The sequence below is a fragment of the Triplophysa dalaica genome, chromosome 9 (genome assembly GCF_015846415.1).
Source record: "Triplophysa dalaica isolate WHDGS20190420 chromosome 9, ASM1584641v1, whole genome shotgun sequence".
Classification (NCBI taxonomy): Eukaryota; Metazoa; Chordata; class Actinopteri; order Cypriniformes; family Nemacheilidae; genus Triplophysa; species Triplophysa dalaica.
This window is the reverse complement of record NC_079550.1, coordinates 10,049,783-10,073,179: the sequence shown is the minus strand read 5'-3', so window position 1 is coordinate 10,073,179 and position 23,397 is coordinate 10,049,783. Positions and strand designations below refer to the sequence as shown.

At 38.2% G+C, this 23,397-nt stretch overlaps 3 protein-coding genes across 4 annotated transcripts in view; 2 read left to right on the top strand and 1 right to left on the bottom strand.

Annotated features, from left to right (window-relative positions):
* nxn (nucleoredoxin) overlaps positions 1-15,875 on the top strand; it is a 57,621-nt gene extending 41,746 nt beyond the window's left edge. The window contains exons 2-8 of the mRNA XM_056756659.1: positions 2,857-2,974; positions 6,620-6,753; positions 8,954-9,054; positions 9,852-9,958; positions 10,943-11,122; positions 11,526-11,650; positions 15,466-15,875. Coding sequence (XP_056612637.1) covers positions 2,857-2,974; positions 6,620-6,753; positions 8,954-9,054; positions 9,852-9,958; positions 10,943-11,122; positions 11,526-11,650; positions 15,466-15,648 — 948 coding nt within the window. The 3' untranslated portion in view covers positions 15,649-15,875. The remainder of the gene's footprint in view (positions 1-2,856; positions 2,975-6,619; positions 6,754-8,953; positions 9,055-9,851; positions 9,959-10,942; positions 11,123-11,525; positions 11,651-15,465) is intronic.
* Positions 15,876-17,154: 1,279 nt separating this feature from the next.
* mrm3a (mitochondrial rRNA methyltransferase 3a) lies at positions 17,155-19,365 on the bottom strand. The gene is made up of 4 exons (XM_056756171.1): positions 18,968-19,365; positions 18,485-18,729; positions 18,221-18,388; positions 17,155-17,748 (listed from the first exon to the last, which is right to left on the bottom strand). The coding sequence occupies exons 1-4, from the start codon at positions 19,363-19,365 to the stop codon at positions 17,225-17,227; spliced, it is 1,335 nt and encodes a 444-aa protein (XP_056612149.1). The 3' UTR covers positions 17,155-17,224.
* A 219-nt stretch (positions 19,366-19,584) lies between these two features.
* Positions 19,585-23,156, top strand: glod4 (glyoxalase domain containing 4). 2 transcript variants are annotated; one of them, XM_056756172.1, is made up of 9 exons: positions 19,585-19,743; positions 19,930-19,979; positions 21,323-21,443; positions 21,540-21,684; positions 21,815-21,951; positions 22,094-22,180; positions 22,294-22,407; positions 22,490-22,576; positions 22,670-23,156. In XM_056756172.1, exons 1-9 carry the CDS (start codon positions 19,654-19,656, stop codon positions 22,733-22,735), a joined length of 897 nt encoding a protein of 298 aa, XP_056612150.1. In that variant the 5' UTR covers positions 19,585-19,653; the 3' UTR covers positions 22,736-23,156. The 2 variants fall into 2 exon arrangements, with proteins under 2 accessions (XP_056612150.1, XP_056612151.1); XM_056756173.1 differs by lacking the exon at positions 19,930-19,979 and having other exon boundaries at positions 19,627-19,743.
* Positions 23,157-23,397: the final 241 nt, after the last annotated feature.

Below are 23,397 nucleotides of genomic sequence, written 5' to 3'. Positions count from 1 at the left end.
AACCATCATCCTCTTCAGGATTATGCTAATGGCATGAATTGAGATCGTCTCTAGCTTGATGATGTCAGTTGTGAGCGATTTAGCAGCCTGCGCTACTGTGAAACAGTTGAATACTGTCTGCGGATGTAACACTTCAGATCATCGGATGGACGTGAGCTGAATTGATGAGCTTGCTTTTACGTGTTTAGTCAATTAATCCTCACATTCGTGTAGCTGGTTTTGTGACCTTTTGTGCGAATGCAGGTGCACACAGAAAGCAATGTTTAGCATCTCAAAATGTAGAACGTATTATAATGTAGCTCGAAAAACCAAACGCACTTGTCAAAACCTTTTCCTACTAAAACTCAAAGAACACATTCATCTGTGGATTTCTTAAGAGAACTCTGTGACCTCTAAAACATGTCAACATTTATCACTTTGCATGTCTTTCCATAATTGCCTGTTATCATCAGTTTCAGACAGCGAGTGATTTTAGCCTCAATAAATGTGATGGGTAGCCGTTGACACGGCTGATCACGGATCCGTCTTTCATTTCATATTACCCGTCTCCCTCATCCACTCACTCACACAGCTGTCTTTAAGCCTGCGGGCAATCCTTTGTGTCCACCTGCCTTCTCTTACAGCTCAATATCAGCAGTCAAAGCCCAAACACACAGCTGTGTCACATTCACAGGTGTGTGTGTTGTTTAAGGAAAGCAGAAGTACAGTTACTTGAGACGGTCTTACTTTGTGGCCTTTATACTGACTTTTATGCACCAGAGACCAATAAGATTTTGGATGGTTTGCACAGAGCAAGAAATTTGGGCGCAGACAGGTGGTTGTGTAAGTAACGAATGTTATTGTTGATAGTGGCAGCGCTGCAGGTTTGCGTTGGAGCCGTTCTTTGGATGCAATCTTTCAACCCATAAACAAAGTAACACTTTTTACTGGCCACTTCACATCCATATTTTCCTCTGAGGGAAATATTTTCATAAGTTGTGAATAAATGACTACTGAGAGAGGGTCATTTTGAAAGCTCTACTGTTATTAAGCATGATTAAATATGTCTTGGCCCAGACTAAAATATATGTGTGACCTGTCTTAACTGAATATAACTTGCTTAGAAATATCTTAAAATATATCAGTGCTATTGTTTTGTCTCGAGATGCACACCAGTAATGTATTCTTCTAAGGTATTTTTTATAAAAGCGTCATAAATATCTTAATTCAACTAAGGCATAGGCATATTTTTTTGTTGTTGATTTAATATCTGCATATTGCAGATAATTGTGCACCGACCTATACATTAAAGTATGATAATGAATAACGTCAATAATACTTAATAATATTATTTAACGTAATAAATACTTCAAATTTCATACTGTCATGCTTTACGGGTTGAAGAAATTATTGAAATATCACAAATGTTCATATAACAATGTTAACAATTATGCACATCACAATGGTTTCAGTAACTCAGTGGTTTTCAACAAGTGGGCCGTGGCTGACTTCCAAGAGGGCCTCAGGATGACTAATAATTTAAAATGATACAAAGCGAGAATTTTAAAACAACTGAAAACAAAGATATTTCTTATTATTTGTTCATTTTTATATTGAATAAACACTTTTCCAGTTTATGTCAAGCTCTGAAATATTCTATTAGGTAGAAGTTTTGAGAGCGGGAGGTCGGGCTCTTAAATATTATACAGTGGGAGGGCCTTGGAGTCAAAAAGGCAGAGAACCCCTGCAATTCATATATATATTTTTTTAAGTTCTTAAAGTTTTTTTATTATTTTTTAATGATGCTTTCTTTTTTGTTCCCACAGCCCCACTGTCTAGTTTAAGTTAGTTTATGTTCTTGCTTATCAGCTACAGTATGAGTCTGTCATGTCCTTTAAATTCTCTATATCCAGAGATTTCTCAGTATTGAGATGCTGTGTTTTTAAGGATATGGAACTATTCATTTAAATGTATTAATCATTAAAAAGCCCCTTGTGTCTGTCCATAGCCCACAAATGATTTGCAAAAGCGTTCAAACTCATTCATGTCTGTAGAACCTGTGTTTCATGCGGTACATGTTTCACACCAGTCAACTGCAGTTTTCTATATTTTACATTCACAAGCGCCTTTCATCCATTACACCTTTAAACGGTCACATTCTCAATAATTTACCAGCTTCTTTCTTACCGGGAGAGGATGAATACGACGGCGGCGCTGCAACCGTGAGACAACACAAGAGAACCTCTTTAGGTGTAATCGATGGCTTTTTAGCCCATGTGGTGCGTTTTGAGAGACAGCGCAAAGAAGTGCCGCTTCCCTGGAATTTCCTGTGATGCTCATATGTCTCTTTAAAGTTGAATCAGCCCTGTATCAGTTTGATTCTGGCTCAGTCATTCTTAACCGTCTCACCTCGGCTGCGGCTAACGCTTAATTCATTTGGCCACATTTGCAAGTCTCTTTATAGTTCAAAGATAAAGGAAGCCATTTAAACTCGCCCGCTTTTTTTGTTGTCTATTTTTAAGCCTTGCGCAAACTCTTTAAAGATGGGAAACTAATGACTGTATCCCCATTGGTAAAAAAGACGATTGGTTTTAAGATGAGATGATTTGAGTGTAGATAATCTTCACAGTATATATGAGTTCAGCCACAGAATGCCCCCCTGCAAGTCATATGCACAATTCTGCTTCAGATTTTACATTTCACTCTCAACTCACGGGTAGAAGATAATTTATTATGTATTTGACAGATGCTTCAATCTAAAGTGAATCTAAAAAATCGATTTGCACTGCACTACACAGAAACTCCACATCTTAGACTGAAAGAAAGAAACTTGTTTAAATTCTGCTAAATCGATGTCTTTGGTCTTTCTTTTTGTAGATGAAACTCTGGAACAGGTACAAGGTGACCAGTATTCCTTCTTTGGTCTTCATCGACGCAGCCACGGGGAAGGTGGTATGTCGGAACGGTCTGCTGGTGGTGCGGGATGATCCGAAAGGTACCAGTTTTCAGTTTCTCCCTATTTAAATATGTCTATAATGCCGTTCACAATGCATTTTGTTTCAATCCAGCTTTGAAGGTGCATTACAGGCCCAAGGCATCTGGAGATGTTTAAGTGCTGTAGATGTTGCCATAAGCATCCTCTTTTCTTTACACTCTAATCATAACTGTTGCTTAGAGGTATGAGTTACTGTAAAAAAATCTTTAATTTATAAAATAAAACAATTGCATTATTTTCAATAATTTTGCAATAATTGCAATAATCTATTATTTTTTATAACATTAGGCCTGGAAGACCTAATGCTTCATACAGTCATGTAACCAAGATAACATTGAGACAATTTTGCTATTGCGATAACACGATATCGATAATATTGTTACATCCCTAGGTGTGAACCAGCCATATAATATTGAAAATAATGTTGGCCAATTTTATTTACCAATTACATTGATATGGAATGGGAATCACTGTGATAGTTACCGCTCATCTCCTGCCTGCCTAAATCCATATGTTTATACAGTTTGTCCAACTGTAGCCAACTTTAACCGTGAAAAATTAACTCTGTGGTTTGTGAAGCACAACTACCATTAGACAACACTGCCATTCGTGACTGATGACCTGACGTGTTGACACGGGGGCTTAGCTAAGAGGTTTTGTTAAAAAGCGTGTGAGAACAGGAATATGTGGCGTGTGTACATGTAAACCTGTAAACAGTTGTCAGTACAGGAGAAGTTTGAGAAGTCAGTGGGTTTAATGCAGTGTAAAGGGGCCCCTGCGTAACAAAAGGCCTCTGGCTGAATGTGTGGGAGTAAACCACAGCAACAGTAGCAACAACTCATTGCTTTGTCCAGTTCAGCTAATGAACACTGTAAAAAATAACCACCTTTGCAAAAAAACTTCTTTACATCCTTAAATGTTAGGCCTGAAAGAAGGGGTGTTAAAAGGACCATAAAAGACCACCTAAATTATAATGTGATGTACATATCCAATTTTTGAACAGGTAAATTATTCATAATCACTTTGGGTCCTTCTTCGTAAAAAATGTTAGAGTTTAAAAACAATGCCATATTCCCATCAGCTGTGGCGTAGTGAGTAAGACACGTGACAAGTAGTAGTCTACTGATGCTACATAAGAGTGTAAGATCGAATCCACCTTTTGCTGAACTACATTCAGATCACGTATCAGATCATATTTTCAACAAAATGAAGAAAACATTTCGTAAATGGCTAACAGGTGTTTGATAATAAAGTGTACGGTGAGGTTAAGGGTAGGATTAAGGTAGTGTTGGACACTTTCTGACTCCTCCCTAGATTGCAACGCAACCGATCTTCAAAGCGCTGAAGGTGCCTAAAGCCATCGTAAAATTGTCCACGTGACTCCGGTGGTTCAGTATAAATTAACATTATGCGACGAGGATACTTTTGTGGGCAAACAAACAAATCTAACGACTATATAAAAAACGTCTTGATGTGAGTGTTAGTTTAGAGCGTGTTCCCGAGAGCCTAACGACAGTGCATCCGGTGTCAGCATCGCTCCACGCATGCGCGTTCTGATGTAGAGCCTGTGTGGTCGGAAGGCGCACGCGGCGAGCGATGCTGACACCGGATACACGGTCATGTGGCTCGTATGTTTGGTTGCTTTGCAATCTGAGGAGTCCGAAAGCTTCCAAAACTACTTTCATTTGCATTTTTGGGGTCACGCAGATTTTAAACTACTTGAGCATGAGAAATGAATAGCAGAATTTTTGGCCGGAGTTACCCTTTAAGGTCCACTTTAACTGTGAAAGAACCAGCGTGATGAATGTAACTAAATGTTTAATGTTTGATAAGTGTTTTATCATAGAAATGTTAGGGTTGTGTAAGAAACGTGCAAAACGCTGGCTGCGTCGCTTTTTCCCTCTTTCTTTTTTTAAAGGTATATTTTAGGGGGGTTTAGCCTTTATGTGATAGGACAGTGGAATAAAAGACAGGAAAGCTTTGGTTAGAGACAGGTGAGTGGGACCGGCAAAATATGCTCGAGACGGGAATAGAAATTGCAAGTGCACTGGCTCTATATGTCTGTACACTAACCACAGGGCTATAGGCGTTGACGTTTCGTCGCCGAACACATGTGTGGAGGTCTCTGGGCTAAGCTCTGGATATCTACTCTCCTTAGAACTGCCCCTGGATACTGATACAGACCTCGGACATTTTTGTGCTTTCAAAATACTTCTATTCAGTGCATGTGGCTCATGTGACTGTCGACTGATCACTTAAGTTATTAAGTACATATTTGATTTTGCTTTGGCAAGTAGAAAATCATTTAACCCAGTTAAGGGCATAGTTTACCCAAAAATGTAAATTGGGTCATGAATTACTCAACCTCAAGTTGTTCCAAACCTGTATCACGTTCTTTGTTCTGTTGAACACAAAGAAAGATATTTAGAAGAATGTTAGCAACTGAGATTTCTGGGGCGCCATTGGCTACCAGAAATCTCAGTTGCTAACATTTTTCCATTAAGACATTTTTTACAGGTTTGGAACAACTTGAGGTTGAGTAATTCATGACCGAATTAACATTTTTGGGTGAACTATCCCTTTAAAAATGTTCATACAGACTGAATTTGACATGCTATAGCTAGTATGGCAGTGCTTATAAATTGATGTCAAATATCAGTTGATCAATTATCAGTCTGTAAATATCTGCTTCCGATACATCGGTGTATGACTACTTCTATTACCCATTTTTCTCTTCCAGTTTAGTAAATCTTGCTAAATCGTTTAAACGCACAACCCTTCATCCATTCCATTTGAACTGAATAGTAAGACAAATGTTTGTTGCTAATGCATTACAACTTGTGAATTATGAGAAATGGAACATTTTGTCACAAATTAAAGGGGTCATTGGACTCTGCTAAAACAAATATTATTGTTGGCTTTAGATGTAATGTAATGTGTATACACAATTTAAGGTTAAAACATGCTGTATTTTCCACATACTGTCCATGTTTGTATCTCCTCTTTGCTCCGCCTCCCTGAAATGCCCTGATATTTTACAAAGCTCATTGCTCTGAAAAGCGAGGTGTGCTATAATTGGCCGGGTCACTGGAGCGTGGTGATTGGTCGAATACTGCATGGAAATGTAACACCTCTTACCATATTCGGAACATCAGGCTGTGCCGCCGACGGTACAATGAGATTTACAAGACCACCCAACTTACTTGCGTATACATTTGGGCGGTCTTAGTCAAATCATACCACAAAGTAACGTACATGCGTGGGGGTGTGGTTACACAAGGCATTTCAGGCAGGCAGGTCTGGGTTCGCATTCACTTTAATTGAAAATTTTGTTCCGACACTTAAATTTTTGGAATTTTGCGTGTCTAATACATGCATGGGCAACTTATAGCACACCAAAGACACAGAAAAAACGTATCTCCGCCATATGACCCCTTTACGACTGGAATATGCATTGGTTCCATTTGCGACCATCGCACAGTTCTCAACGTGCTTTAAGCATACAGAGTGAAGATACAGTGTTTTATAAATGTATGAATGACACATGCATGTGTTTAATAGCTGTAGTTGTGCTGGCAGTGAATGGAGGATTGTGTGACGATAATCATAATCATGCCTCTTCTCCGCTCTCACCATGTTCTGTAGGTCTAGAGTTCCCCTGGGGCCCGAAGCCCTTTGCTGAGGTGGTGGCCGGGCCCTTGCTCAGGAACAACCGACAGACAACAGACAGCAGTGCCCTGGAGGGATCCTTTGTTGCAGTTTACTTCTCCGCCCATTGGGTGAGTTTGCCATTGTTTGGCTCTGCTGATGTATTAGGTTTATTCTACAAATATGATTGGGAAGGGGCTTGGGTCCCCTTGGGTTTTGTGTGTGTGTTTAGTGACGGACCAATTTTCATGGCATTACTCCAAACAGTAGATCAGCCTGAGAGCAATCCAGTTGTGGGGGAGGGTTTTACTGTGGGCACCACTGTTTCTCTTGGGTTAACCACAATGGGAAAACTTTTCCACAGACACCCTGTTATTTCCCCATATAAAAGTCATTTCCTCACCCTTTACACTCAGGCCAGCACATGACGCACACATTCGCATCAACAGTGGAAGCGTTTCTTGACTGGCACCATTCACAATGGCTGTTTGCCTGTGCCAGCCCACAGTATGGAAGGATTTGGTTTTTCCAGTCTCCTCATTTTCCCAACCCAGACAAATTGTAAAGATGAGCCACAAAACCAGGCTATATACTCCAGTTGATCACTCTAACACCGTGTTTCTTACTCCTAACCAGCGTAAATTGAAGCTCTTTCAAAGTTATATTACAAAGCTAAGGGTGCCAGTAGGATGGTATTATTATGCAGTTGGTTTAGTTAAGTTTAGATACGACCTTGTATAACCTCAGAAACAGAAGGATAGTGTGTAGCTTTGTAGATTGTGGCTTTGTGGCTTTAAGTGTCCTACAGATACACACAACTACATAGAAACAAAGAAGGATTTTTTATTAGTCATTCCTGAGAACAATTCAATATTAGTCATGGTCTTGTTAAGCTTAAATTGCTAGATCTTAATGGTAAGTGATGACTGATTGCGATACCTTAATGCAGTGTAACAGTGTGTCTACATCGGACACGTGGCCAAAAGACAATAGAACGCATTATAACCCATTATAATTAAAAATTGTGTCCACACTGGATGCGACATGGGGCATTCCCATCAGAACAAGCTGCGTGTCATGTCATATTGCGCCGGTTGTGTCCGGTGTAAAAAAACTGCAAAAACAGTAATATTGTGGCAACTGGGACAAGTAAATTTGTCAATCACTGGTCCAAATTAAAAAAGTTACTTGTTCAAAGTTTACCGTTTAAAAATTCAAGTTGTTACAATGCATTGTTTTGGTAAAAAAGTCATCTGTGGATTGTTTTATATTTTTTGGTAGTATGCATTGAAAATAGACCCGCAGATGCATTTTATGGTTTCTGTAATTTGACATTTTTACCTCAATTCAAATATAAAGTCAAATTAAACCGTAAAATTGTAGTGAAATTAGTTTGTTACAGTGTAGCACCTCCATGTTAAGATTTGTATTGCTATATATATATATACAGTATATGTTGTGACTTATGATATTATTAAAAATGTATTGTTTTAGAGTTGCTTGAAACATTTATGATAGAGGAATTCAATATTTTGTTCTTTTAATTTTTTTGTTTTATTTATGTAATTTAGTCTTAGTTTAATAAGTTTTAAGCATATATTTCTTAAAATGGTATTTTTTGTACAGTCTACCAGAGTTGACCAGCACATTAGACTACAGGTTACACATGCATAAACGTAACTATGTATGTGACATAAAAATCTGGATTAATGCATCAATATTTTAAAACGAAACTAAGCGGGTGTTTTATTTTTGTCTTTGCAAGTGGATTCTGAACAAGAATCTTAAAGTAATAGTTCTTACAAAAATGAGAGTTCTGTCATCATTTATTCACCCTCTTGTCATTTCAAACCTGTATGACTTCATTCCTTCCACAAAACACAAGAGAATATATTGATGACAGAATTTTCATTTTTGGGTGAACTATCCCGTTAAGCATGCAGATGTAGTCCTCTTTATTACCTATAACTAAATATCTAGTTTTAAAAACTGTCCTTTCTAAGTGTCTGGTTCTTACCCAGAATGAGCTTCAAATTGAACCAAAGTCAAAGCACATGAGAGTCTCTTAAAGAGAGCAGAGTGAAGCATCTTCTGTTTTAAGCACCGGAAAGCCTCCAAGCCATAAAAGAGTGGATGAATTTAAAAGCCCTTCTAGGCCCTAGTTTGTTTTATTTATTTATTTTCTTGCTGAGTGCTGAACTGCAGAGAGGGTAATATTAAGTGCTGTAGGTACGCTAAGTGCTGCTGTTTATTATCAGAAACCCTTTAGGAGATCACGTCATACCTTATGAATATGTTTGTGTGTGTTTATGTGTGTGCGTTCTCCTGCAGTGCCCCCCGTGTCGTAGTCTTACCCGAGTGTTAGTGGAATCATATCGGAAAGTGAAAGAATCAGGACAGAAATTTGAGATTGTTTTCGTCAGTGCTGATAGGTAAGACACGCACAAGTGATATAAACATTTACACAGATATTTTAAATGTAAGTGACACTTTCATTGGCCACATATTAATGATTAATCGCATCCGAATACATTTTTCGATTTCATAATGTATGTCTGTGCACTGTGCGTATTCATTTTGTATTTATAACACATACACGCACACATACATGGATATATTAAAAATTTGCATGTTTATATTCATATTTGTGACCCTGAACAACAAAACCAGTCTTAAGTAGCACAGGTTTAAAATAATAATCGTCAAAAATACATGAGGGGGAAAAAAATTAACGTTTCTTCTATTTGCCAAAAATCATTAGGACATTAAGTAAAGATCATGTTCCATTAAGATATTTTATACATTTCCTACTGTAAATGTATTAAAAAAAATTGTGAGTGGATGGCCCGCTTAAGTGCATCAGATTAACAACTTCAAAGGCGATTTTCTCAATATTTAGATTATTTTGCACCCTCAGATTCCATCTTTGTAAATGGTTGTTGTTCTGCCAAATATTGTCCTATCCTAACAAACCATATATCAATAGAAAGCCCCTTTAGACTGATTTTGTCTTCCAGGGTAACATTTGTATATTATTTAAATGATACATAACATTTATTCATTTTTATATTATGTTTATAAATACAAAATAATATACTCTGTGTCATATTATGTAAACACAGACTTTTATTCTGGATGCGATTAATCGAGAAACAGCTCTTTACTGAATTCTCTCAATGCAGTCTTCTTCATACACAAACCGTGTGCTGAGATCTCTGTTCTTATGTAGGTCGGAAGAGTCGTTTACACAGTATTTCAGCGAGATGCCATGGTTGGCGGTTCCGTACACAGATGAGGCCAGAAGGTCACGGCTCAACAGACTCTATGGAATCCAAGGTACGTCTGTAGACTTGTTTTGGCTCAGGTGGAAGTGTCTTGTGGAGGAATGTTGTTTGATGCAACTGTGTGTGGTTGGATGTCACTTTGGCCATCGCTGGGTATGGCTGAACCTGCCAGGAACTGCAAACTGAGCTGTTGGACCTCAGGAATGTGGGCTGCGAATCAAGCTCACTTTACTCTTAGTGCTCTCTTAGTTTCCCCATTTTCTTTTCACATCATTAAAAAAGCCAATGATGTGTGTGAAAAGTAGAGTCCATTTGCTTAACACGGTACACGTAGCCATATTTTTTTATAAACATGGAAATTAATTTAATTTTAATTTTGGCATGACAAATATTTGATATTTATCAAAGAAGATTCATACAAACATAAAACATACAAATAAAGCAGTGCAAAACAATACACCATTACTTTAATACAAAGAAAAACATCAGTAAATGTAGAACAAATATAAAAGACAGAAGAGATGATGTCTCTTTCCCCCTCTCTGATCGTGATCTTCTGATTTCTCCTCTTCCTCATGGGGAGTGGATGTATTGAGATGGAAAGAACTGGCTCCTGGCCTATCCTGACTGGAATGTGTGGAATTCGTCTTGGATGATATGATACTAACGCTCCCTCGAGCCTGAAGCCTGTGTGTGTGATAAGACCACTAATACAGCAGGAAGATTTCTATCTCCGAAGAGGGGTTGAGTGTGTACGACCCAGATCAGTGACCACAGGCCGTCTGGACGTGTGTGTGTATGACCTTTATATGAATGTGCAGCATTACTTGCCACACTTTTTGTTACAATATATTTGCATTCGATCTTTTAATAATAGGTTTACCAAAAGACAATCTTATTTCATAATTTTCCAGCTTGTAGCAAAATGCTTTCATGAATTGACCAAATGATATCAAAACATGTATTGTTCTATATATAAAGCTATTTGGAGGGGTGTTTTGGAGCAATGAAATTGCGGTATGTTTTTCAACTTTAGGTATCCCCACACTGATCCTGTTGGACACAGAGGGTCACATGATCACACGACAGGGACGGGTGGAAATTCTCAACGACCCTGAGTGTCGGCTCTTTCCGTGGCACCCACGACCCGTACTGGAGCTCAGCGAATCCAACGCCGTGCAGCTTCACGAAGGGCCCTGTCTGGTGCTGTTTGTGGGTGAGCTTGTTCAACTGTCTTTTCGAGATCTGCTGTTTAATTTGACACTGCTCTTTTGATTAAAAAAAAAAACATTTCTTATATATGTTTATTATCTTAATATATAGACCCCTTTAGAAAACGAGGACTGTTTAAGACGTTGCTGACCCAATGGAGGTCCAAAGGAATTTCCCTTTTTTTTAAATTCTACACAAATGTTTAAACAAAATACAACCAACAGAATATTAATAGATGACTCTTTCATCTTTGGAACACAAAAGAAGATATTTTGAGAAATGTCTCCATGGTCAATGTTGTTTGGTGTCCGACATTCTTCAAAATATCTTCTTTTGCGATCTGAAGAAGAAAGAAAGTCATACAAGTCTTATGATTCCCATTTGAATGTTTTTGTGCCCTCTTTCAGATGCAGAGGAGGAGGGCGAGCTTGAGCCAGCCAAAGAGCTCATCCAGCCAATCGCAGAGAAGATTATGGCCAAATACAAGGCCAAAGAAGAAGAGACGCCACTGCTGTTTTTTGTGGCTGGGGAGGTATGTCTGCCGCTTTATGCATGTAATAAAACCTGATTTAGCGACTGTGATTTTGGATCTGTTAAACTCATTCTTTTTTGCCGCAACAGTTTCTAGTGTTCGCTTGCTTTTACACACAAGTGTGATGTGTCACCTCTTTTTGTATATTTGTGAATAAACAATCCTTTGGGAAGCCGTCTTGCAATCATCAACACATACATGCAGTAAATAAGAAGAGCTGGAGATGAATGGCAAACACATGTAGTACAAACCTTAAACTCAGAGGGTGCCGAAACAGCTGTGCCATTTTTCTCTCTCCCTATCATCTCCCTCATCGTCTCTATATCTTTCAACTCTGTACTGCATGTCATGTGGGAGGAAAGTCAGCGTTTTCATAACACAGACCTTTTGTTATCTCATACTGATCTTTGGTGAATCAGAGACTTGGCACAATTAATATATGATAAGCTGACTTTCTGTCTCACCATCCTCAATTGCTTATTTCTTCTTTTAATTTAAACTAAGTTGACACTGTTCAGTATGTGCGTGTGTGGCATCCATATATGGCAGATACTAGGAATGGCATATTGCTATGCTGTGGTTTGAGTTTCAGGCATTCCTCTGCACATGTGCACATCCCACTGAACCCTGTCCACTACACAAACCCACAATGCACCAGGGACTTTAAAACAACTTGCTCTTCAATAGCAAAGTTCGTAGCATACCAATGTGTAATGTAAAAGTACACCTTAAATGCAAGTTGATTAATACTGTAGTTGTCTTTTTAAATCAGTCTTAAACTGAATCTTTATTTAACTTTGTCAACACATGCTAAAGGTTATCTTATATGAAACCCAGAAAATCCCTTAAAGAAAATGTTCATAATATACTTACCCTTATGTCATTTCAAACCTGTATAACTTTCTTTCTTCTGCAGAACACAAAAGAAGATATTTTGAAGACAATTAAGAATTAAGACCATACATTGACCCCCCTTTACTTTCATTGTATGGTCATTTCTCCAAATATCTCCTTTTGTCTTTCACAGAAGAAATAGTGATATACACACGTCTGTACCAGCATGAGGGTGAATAAATGACAGATTTTCTCATTTTTGGATGAACTATCCCTTTAAAGAGCTTGGGCTATCCTTTTTCAATGTTTATTAATGGTATTGATACACCATCTATAATATTTCATGTAGTTATTGTCTTCATGTCTCAAATACTGCAGTTAGACCTTAAATTATATTTAACTGGTATTTCTTAAATCAGTGACAAATTGCCAGATCTGCAATGAGAGACAGAGACATTCCTGCTTTGATGGGTTTCATTTGTTTTCTATGTGCTTATTTGAACCTAATGTCCAGGAACCTACCGCTGCTCTCTCTTGGCTTCAGAACGTAGCTCTCCCGGATAACCAATCAGAGCGGGACCTTGATAGCGAGCTGGCCAATCGGGAAACCGTGTATTTGCTCGCATGAGCAGATGGCTAATGCTTATGGAATGCTACAGTCCCACAATAGGCAGAATAAACTTCTCGTTGTAGGGCTGCTGCAATTCGGTAAACACACTGGCCCTTATCACGCTAACAGCTGGAGGCAGCAACAGTCTGAGCCTGTGCGTCTACATACACAGCTCAGTGCTGGAGGCTGTGTGTGCGTACGTGTGTGTGTGAAGGGTCTGGGTGGACGAATAGTTTACTCAGGATTACCTGCTACACAAAAGATGATGCATGGTTTACCATAAAACAGTAGACAGCCTGAGAGATGTAATCTTTTCATATCTTAAAGCCTGGAAGGGCTACGCTGACAGGCTGCATTTCTCACTGTATTTGGTCCTCTGAAGGATCGCTTTTCCAGATTTAGTCAGATCACGGTGTTCACAAGGGAAGATTTTGTGGTCAGTCATCCAAAATGCTAAAATGTCACATTTTGTCAAGTATTTTCACTCATGATGCAGTGCTTCCCATTGACTGAACTCAGTTATTTCGATGCGGTGTGACGTAGGCTGTGAATGGACAGTAAAATGCATCTTGGCCATGGTAAAGGAAGTGATGACATTTGTGATTCTTTACTTGTTATACTGATCCATATTATAGGGAAATCAGTCAGGACCTTTTCATTTTTTTTATTAATTTACATACAGATGGTTCAAATAAATCTTAAATGTCATCAATTCTGTAAGTTACGCACAACAAAAAATATAGAAAAGAACGTAATGTTTTGGAAGGAGTCGAATGTCTCATATTTTTGACACCAGTGGTCACCAAAAGAAATTTTCTATTTTACAGATGTAAAACCGATAATATGCAGGGTTTGTAATACATAGAGCTTAAATTAAATAATGACACAAACTTAATTTTTAAGTGAACAATTTATTTTATAATGAATATGGATTTGCATGTTCTGGTATTCGCAATAGGCTACGATTGGCTATGGCTATTCGCATGTTATAGTCACTGTTAAAACGCTCATTTATTACCCCTAATGGAAGAATACCTCCATCCTGTCTGTTACACTATTACTTGAAGTCGAGACCACAAACTTTTAGTTGTCATTCTTGTCCTTTTTAGGCAGCAAAAACAGCATAGCCACTCTTTTACAGGCCAAAGATCTGATTGTGTGGTTTAATCCATTTACTGCTCATAGTTTGGAAGCCATTCAGAGCTCGAATGAACATAGAACTCAAGCTGTTGTCATGCTGCCCACTTGTGGTCAGAAGCTAAATAACGTATTATGTATTTGTGCTGTATGTCATATAAATTCACTGTTGTCTTTTGACAATGTATTATTCATTTAAGGGATTGCATAAGGAGAAATAAGAAAATTTTATTAGAGGAATCAAATATGGTCTGCGTTTTTCTGTTTGTTAAAAAGGTTCTTTGTAGCGAACATGAAATATTAACGCAAACATGCCTCTTTGTTTATAATTAATGGTGTATCCCTGTGGGTAAAGTTTGTTATTCCACGATTTTGAGTTGTAAGGGTTAAATCACATCTTGCAGTCACAAGACTCAAAAAGACATTCCGGAAATACGATCACTCCGCCTCCCATTGTTTCCACACAATCATATATTTAGAAACCCCCTACCGAATAACAAGAACTTTCTCGCACGCACAGTGTGATGCAGCTCTATGATGTTTTCAAGAGTAGTTCCTTCAGAAGCCACAATGTGATGTTTTTACCCCCTCCTGATCCTCCTGGCAGAACCTTCTCTTAGTAGGGGTGATAGGAGAGCTTGGCTCGGTGGGTGAAAAGCCCTTATGCCTGGAATACACTACAAGATTTTTCAATCTGAACAGATTTTTTTTTTTAATTAGACATTTGCAGACTTTTTGAAAGTTTCAGATAGAAAGACACTAACTGATTAAATCTCCAGACTGGCACAGACCTTCTGCAACAAGTCCAGACTGAAAATCTGGGCAAAATCTGAGCAAAAGTCTTGTAGTGTATTTTAGCTTTATGCAAGTTCAAAGATATTCTCCCTTCTCTGGCGGCATACAGATGTGATGCTCTGCTGATCAATTTATATTAGTTACTGCCTCACTAGTTTTTCTTTTTTTGTTTTGTTTCAAGCAGTGCTCACTAAATCTGTCTCCATCTATCTGTTTTACAATCCACGGTAGATGCTTTGCTACAGAATAAAGCCTACTGTAAAATACATATACAAAATAAATATACAAGTTAAAAAGTAGTGTAGAAAAAACAATTATTAGTTTTGTGTGCTATATTTATAAAGGCTTTTGTGGTTTAAATTTTTAGGCCTAAAAAATCTTCTGTTAACTGTTTTTAAGGTTTTAAAATTGGGTGTTTAAAATTTGACTTTTCTTACAGGATGATATGACTGATTCACTACGGGACTACACCAACCTACCTGAGGCTGCGCCGCTTCTCACCATCCTGGACATGTCGGCTCGGGCCAAATACGTTAAAGATGTGGAGGAGATCACACCAGCTGTGGTAGAACAGTTTGTTAGTGACTTTCTGGCTGAGAAGCTCAAACCAGAGCCCATTTGAAGTGAGGTGACATCCTGGACAGCACTAACCTCCCCCCACCCTGTGACCCGAACCTCCGACTGACCCTTGACCTCCAGGCGTGCTCTATTTCTCTCCCTGTCAGACTGTTGAAACAGAAACTCACTTTTTACTTATTTTAAGCTGTGCCCCTCTATCGTGATGTGGCCTCCTCCTGTGGTGCCTTGCATTTACTACAGCGCCGACTGAATAAACGATTTTTAAGTTGATTGTCTTTTGTCGTTTAGAGATTAGATTGAACCCTAGAGCTGCAAGTGAACAACACTTTGTTTTTCTTCTTGCTTATTCGCTTTTATAAGTATTTCCTTCTGGATATCAAAAATCGAGAGCGTAGAACATTTATAGCTTGGTTAGATGTGTTTTTATTTTTCAAAGACATTGCACATTTGTTCTGTACGGCTGTGTTTTTTGTTTTTTTTTTGGGTGCGGAAACATATGCATACATGAACTGAGGATACATGCATACATTAGCTGATGGTAATATCCGTGTATAGAAGGCACTGTCTACTCTTTACGTAGCTAACGCTGCTTTTTATGCTGTTGTTGATACATAAAATGACTTAAGCCCACTTCTTGGTGATATTTGATGTTGAATGACTGATCTGTTTCCATCTCAAACATGAATGACATTTAAGTGGATTTTCTGTGAAGGTCCCCTGTAATAAAGTGGTCTGATATATTTGAAGGCACAAAAACAGCATTGAATTGCAAGCTTCCTTACTAAATGTAGCCAATTAAAGCACAGTCTCTGTCTGTCTTTGTTTTAAATGACTTCATGGCCATTAAAAGTCACTGTCAAACGTGTGTGTTCTTATTTGTACCTGTGGCTTGGTCAGGATTAAGATTGATAGCGATATCAATAAAATATATGATTAAATAATATATATTGATATTGTGCTCAAGCAAAGACTAACATTATTGTTACATTTTTGGGGGGTATCTAACTGTGTGCAGTATGCCGTTTTTATATGCATTCAATAATCAAATGACTTTTCAAGTACATCCATTATACGATGCTAAATCTTTAAATACAATCCAGTTCACTCGAGTTGACCTAACATTTCCATTGTTGTAAGTAAATTGTATGCAGTCACTTGCTTCTAACCGTGGTCCTTGTTAAGGGGCTATAGTCATACTACCCTCGGTCAGAAGTAATGTTTCCAAAAGAATTCTGTAAATTTAACGTTGAAAATGTTTTAACAATAATTTTAGATTATCAGTGAATGTTTGCAGAATCACATTCATTATTGATTTTGTGTCCAGTTAGAAAATTCCAGAAAAGTCACAAAGTTTCGTACCATCCCAATAAATCAAAAATCAGTCACACATAAAAAAAATCCTTTCATTTCCTATGGTGGTCATTTTTGCCCAAAGACCACAAGTGTGACATTTTTAGATCCTTTTAGCCTTTTTTATTTAGGTCCATGGTTTTTTGCTTGTTCGCATAGCCAGTGCAGTTTAATTATCATCGTTCTCCCTTCTCAGTGCTGTGATGCAAAACATTCAAGACTAAGAGAATAGGACAGTACCTTTATTTTATACATTACAGATAAAACACTCATGAGTATAATTTCGATCTTGCTTTTCTTTTCCCTTTGTCTAACAGAAGTTGTCTTCTGCCTTCAAACAGCAGTATACTAGCAGCCATTGCAGAGTTCAGACTCTCCACTCCTGCAGCCATAGGCACAAAAAGTATTTTACCCTCAGTTTTCTCAGCCAATTGCAGAGCCTCCTGACTTAGTCCGTGTGTCTCTCCACCAATGACTAATGCTGTGCTCCTATGAGCCCACCTCTCATGGTACACCTGCTGCTTTGCACACGGCAGTGCAAGTCCATCATCCGATTCCTCTTCAGTGTCACTTTCAATGTACTCACTGCAACTAGCATTTTCTATAGTAGTAGGTATCGTCTCTGATACAAGGTCTTTGGTAAAATGGTTACGGTTATCTGCTACATGGACAGTGATATCCAGTGGTAAGTGTTTGGAGATGTCATTCCAGCTTAAATGAGAAAATAAAGGGAGGCGGAAATGAGCACCCATTGCTGCACGGAGAACTTTTGGTTCCCATGCATCCACACAACCTAAAAACAAAAAAACTTTTAGCGGTGTGCTGAGTACAAGTACAGAAGTGATAAAATACAAATTAGCATTAACCAGGAGTGCAAACAGTTAATACATAAATATAAATTAACCTAAATATAAAAAAACCAAAATGTATTAAAATAACCCAGATATTTAAATTGTAAAGGTTTATCCTGCGTTATATTAAAAATAATTGTCATTTGATGACCATGGATAATATATTAAGTACATTAGTAACATGTTAAGGCAAGTTTTTGATTGAATAGTAAATTTGCGATTAAAACAAAGAGTTTGACGTAAGTGGATTACACTGTATTACACTCACTTTTTAACAAGTGTAATTATAGTGCAAATGAAATTTTGTATAAAGGAGAATACCAATATCAGCAAAATAGCCTATGAAGTGCAAACAACACTATATATGTCAATGTTTCAGCCAATCAAATTCCAAGAAAAATGTATTACACACACCTTTGGTGAGGAGAACACGGTCACAGCCTGCAGCTGCAGCACAGCGTAAAATAGTCCCGATATTCCCAGGATCTCGCACACCGTCACATATTAGGAACAAAGGAACTGACTTTAGTATTGTGTCCTTTGGAAATGCCAGACGAGAGGCATCAGGTTTTGAGAATATGGCTGTAAGATAAGGAATGTAAATACACATTCTAAAAACACCAATTTTGAGAAGTCTCTGTATCGACGTAAGACGATTAATTAAATTCTGCAACTGACCTATAACACCTTGTGGGGTGACCAGATCAGACCAGGTCTTCATATCTTCATACTTGACTTTGATCAGTTTGGCCTGCTGAAGTTTATCTAAAGGGAGTTCCTGCAGTCTCTCCACTGCACTGAAGAACAACGTCTGAGGAGACGCTCCAGCTGCAAGAGCATCACAGATCAGACGCCTCCCCTCAAGCAGGACCATTCCTTCCTTATCTCGAAAAGCTCTGGAGCGGCCAATACTTGCCACATGTCTGGGAGAACAACAAAACTCATGCTCTTAAAAAACTAATTCTAACCATTATGCACCATCAGCCTTTTAACATTAAAACAAGTAAAGTTTTTATGTAGTAGTGTTGTTTGTTTTTATATCATTATTAAATATGTGTTTTTAATATTTGCATAACACATTTAAAGAACATTTAGCTATATCTCCAGTTATATATAATGTATACATTTGCATGTGCACGTACTTATAAATGAGATACTTACGCAAGTCTCTTATCACCCGCAGTGGCCTTTTCGTACCGCAGCCCATCAAGTTTGTCCTTAATCCACTCATTAACATGTCTAGTCCTATTATTTGTGACTTCCTTTCTCTTTTTTTCGTTGGTGTGTTTATCATCAAACTTGTTAGTCCCTTCACGTCCCTGTTTCAAGAACTTTTGATTGATTTTATTGGCCGATTCATTTGATTTAATCCGTGTTTCTCGCTCACCGTCAGAATATAAAACAGCCACGGGTCTCCGCCGAAGAGCACGAACATATCTCCTCGAGTCCAGCAAATACTGATTATGTCCTCTTAATAACAAACTATGTTCTTTTAAAATAAATCCACGGCTCACGTTGTACATGAGCGCTGCCATGTTTATTGACATCGTCTGCGTCATCGGGAGCGGACTGTACCAACAATTAACAACGGGGGAATTGACCAAGAATAAATTTTGTCTTTAAATATCACCTTTAGTTTTGTATTATAATATATACACTAAATAGATACGTTATAAAATGTGCATTAATACTCGACAGTAAGGTGATAAAAATGTAACTGATCGTAAAAATAAAACTTAGATTGCTTTGTCCTCCATGCTGTCGAAAGCAGAGCGATCGATCGGAAGGTATGTGAATCGACGCAGAATTTACGATCGAGACCGTTTCAGTCAGCGGCAGACAGCGTGATGGCACTTAGAAGAGCTCTACATTTCGTTTTTAAAGTAGGAGACAGAACCAAAACAGCGAGTTTCTACAGAGATGTGTTAGGGATGAAGGTAGGACAACTAACATCTCTGTAAAAGTATGTTCATGTCTTCAAAACGCATTGAGGACTTTGCTTCCTATATTGCTGATAAGACGCTTAATGATGAATTTGCAAAATTATGATTTGACACGTTGCGTATTTTACCTCAATGAATGTAATCGTGTAATGTAATCGCAACCCAAACTCTAATTGACAGATTCTGCGACATGAAGAATTTGAGGAGGGCTGCAAGGCAACATGTAATGGGTTAGTCTCATGTAACTACGTTCATACAGTCACTTTTTAGGATTGACGGCCGTATTTACTTACTGAGAGTCTCGAAATGTCCTGTTCACACACCGGTTCAAAGTTGCAGCGTGTATACTGTCTGTTTGAACGAGCAACCGAACTCAAGCCTGTACGGTTTTCGCTCGGGACGCTTGTAACCACAGTGACGGACGTACGGCCTTCCATAGGAATCGGCTCTCACTGAATCCTTGGTGTTTCGAGTCTTACGTCATCACGCAACCGTCGGATCATCAAGGATTTAGTGAGAGCCGTTTTTAAACCCGTGGCTTTAAAGGTCTTACAAAACCTTTTACCGAACCCTTACCTAACTCTAACCATCTAAACTACCTATGATTTTTAACATTTCCCTAAAAAGACGGCTGCGTGATGGCGTCAGACTCGAAACACCAAGGATTCAGTGAGACTCGATTCCTGTGGAAGGCCGTTTTGGCAAATATTTCTTTTGACGTAACGTGTACAGACGCGTGGACGCGTTATTGCGCATAAAGACGTAATATCGTGTACAGACGTTAGCCACGTGGACGCGTAATTGCGTGTAGACGCGTATACCCAAGACTTCCGTGGTCAAAATAAAAGTCACATCAAGTAACGTAGCCCATACCATTTTTATTTTGGCAATGCTTTCCCTGTTTACTCTTCATGATTATTTATATGAAGGACTTGCTGTTGATGCACGTTTAATTATGCTTCCTATGCTTTATAACGTGATAATAATATTACTCCATTATAAATTAGCTAAATGATAATACGATTTACGCGATATAGCGACTTTACACGTAACGTCTAAAGAAATATTTGCCAAGACGGCCTTCCCTAGATCCACTCACTGCAACAAGTCATAAACTTCTGCACGCGCATTTGTCATATGACATGACAGACAAGCGGTGCATTCAAAACGTGATATATTGCCCTCCGAAGGGCCCTTCTGTAAAGGGGACAGTATACTAAAAGTCACTCCAAATAAATAGAAAATGATGTTGTTTTTATTGCTCCTTTTGCCAAGTGAATTTTAAACGGACGCAGAAGAAAAAGATACAAGATACTGGGCTAGTTGACCGGTACGAAATGCGGTTGTTAGTCCCAAAAATGTAAAGGTGCGAGTTCGGTTTTAGAAAACTGTTGTCACACCCGTAAAAAACCGAACTGCGTGTGAACACAACTGATTAAGAACTCAAACACAGGACTGAAAACTGTATTCTGGTGCTGTATGAACTTAACAGTAGCTGTACATGTATGACAAATTCTAAACATTGTTGTGTTGTATATTTATATATTTATTTACTTTGCATGAATATTTTCAGTCCATATGATGGAAAGTGGAGTAAAACCATGGTGGGCTTTGGGCCAGAAGACAACCACTTTGTTGCAGAGTTGACCTATAATTACGGACTGGGTGAATACCGCCTTGGAAATGACTTTCTGGTAAATTAGTTTGCCTTAAAGTCATTCATACTTCTTATTTGAAGACAATTCAATATGATGTACTTTGTGCTCTTATTTCACACTATGTATTATTAGGGTTTCACTCTGCAGTCTAGTCAGGCTGTGAGTAATGCTAGGAGGTTAGGTTGGCCTCTTACTCAAGTTGAAGATTCTCTGTACATGACCGAAGCCCCAGGAGGATACCGCTTCTACCTTATAGATAAAGATCAGCCTGACAGTGGTGGGTATTTTTATATACTTGAACACAAAACATATAATATAGATTTAGGCTATTGTTTGATGAAATGGTTAAGGATGTATTTGGTAAATGTTACAATTAACTGTGCCGATTGCTTCTTTTCCTGGCAAAGATCCTATCCAGAAAGTTTCCTTGGCAGTGTCTGATTTGCAGCGTTCTGTTCATTATTGGTCCTCCCTGCTGGGAATGAAAGTTATTGAGAAAAATGAGGACAAAAAGACTGTCTTGATGGGATTCTCAGATAATCAGGTTTGGCTAAAAAAAAGATCGATTAAATATATTTTTGGCAATTGTTACATCTTGAGGACATGTCACTCACCCAGACCTCAAAACTCATATTTCATAAGGAAGTTTTACATATGCATACTTATGTCCTTTGACTCTTTTGTAGTGTAAGCTGGAGCTACAGGACATTGGAGGCACTGTGGATCGTGGAACTGCTTTTGGTAGGGTCGCATTTGCTTGCCCTAGAGATCAGGTAAGAAAATGGACCATAAGCATGTGTTTGTATTTTATTTATATGCTTTAAGTTTCTTGTTCTTTTGGAGAACACTTATTTTATATAATTAGAAAGGGCCCTTATTTTACCAGTTACCAGATATTGAGGCCTCTGTGAAAAAAGAAAACCACAAAATCCTAACCCCACTCGTGAGTCTAGACACACCTGGAAAGGCCACAGTGGAAGTTGTCATCCTTGCAGATCCTGTGAGTCTTTATTGTCAAGATTTACTTCCACTTAATGCCTGAATATATGGTGAGCTGACTCTGATCTCCACAAACTGCAAAGGATGGTCATGAGATATGCTTCGTGGGTGATGAGGCATTCAGGCAACTCTCTGCCATGGACCCAAATGGAAATGAATTACTAGATAAGGTAATGATTCTCTCCACACAACACCTTATACAATAATTCTTGCTTTCCACTTTCAAACCACATTAAACTGTTTCTGTTTGGTGTCTTTCACAGGCCATCGCTCTAGATAAGAGTGATGAGTGGTTTGCCAAACACAACAAGCAGAAAGCTTTAGTATAAAGTCTTTCAGAGTAACAGCCATACAGTGATTGAGACTGCGTAAGAAGAACCTCTACCCAGTGAACCAGATGTTGTCTTTTTGTCATTATGCATTAAATTGTTTTTCTAATGATAATCAAAAATCTTTTGGAGTAATTACAATCTACCAAGCTACAAAAACGGTAACTTGGATGCTTTCATAATCCCATAACATGAATCTTAAAAATGTCTATGTGGGGTATTATCATTTTGTATTAATGTGCATTATTAATTTGTAATTTTGGTTACAAGTCATTTTTCTCACTGTGATGTAAATAGTTTTGTTGAAAAATCATAAGAATACTAATAATAATTGTAATTATTATTATTGAAATGTTTTAAATATTCACATAAGCATTGACTATTTAAATAAACAAAGATGCGTATGTATTTTCCACAGAAACATCTCTGGCACTTACCAGTGTTTAAAGACAGAAACCTTCCTTTGTTTTCATTTGGTTGACTGCCAGACCACCCTTGTAATACTTTGATAAGAGCTTTCCACTGGCCTCTATTATGAACAAAACAATTAAGCAAGTAAATAAGACAGTCAGGGTGGTTGTGAGTTGCCCACCTAGAGAACATTTTGGGCGACAATACATGTCAAAAAAGGCTGACATTGTGGTCCAGAAGGAGTTGTAGTC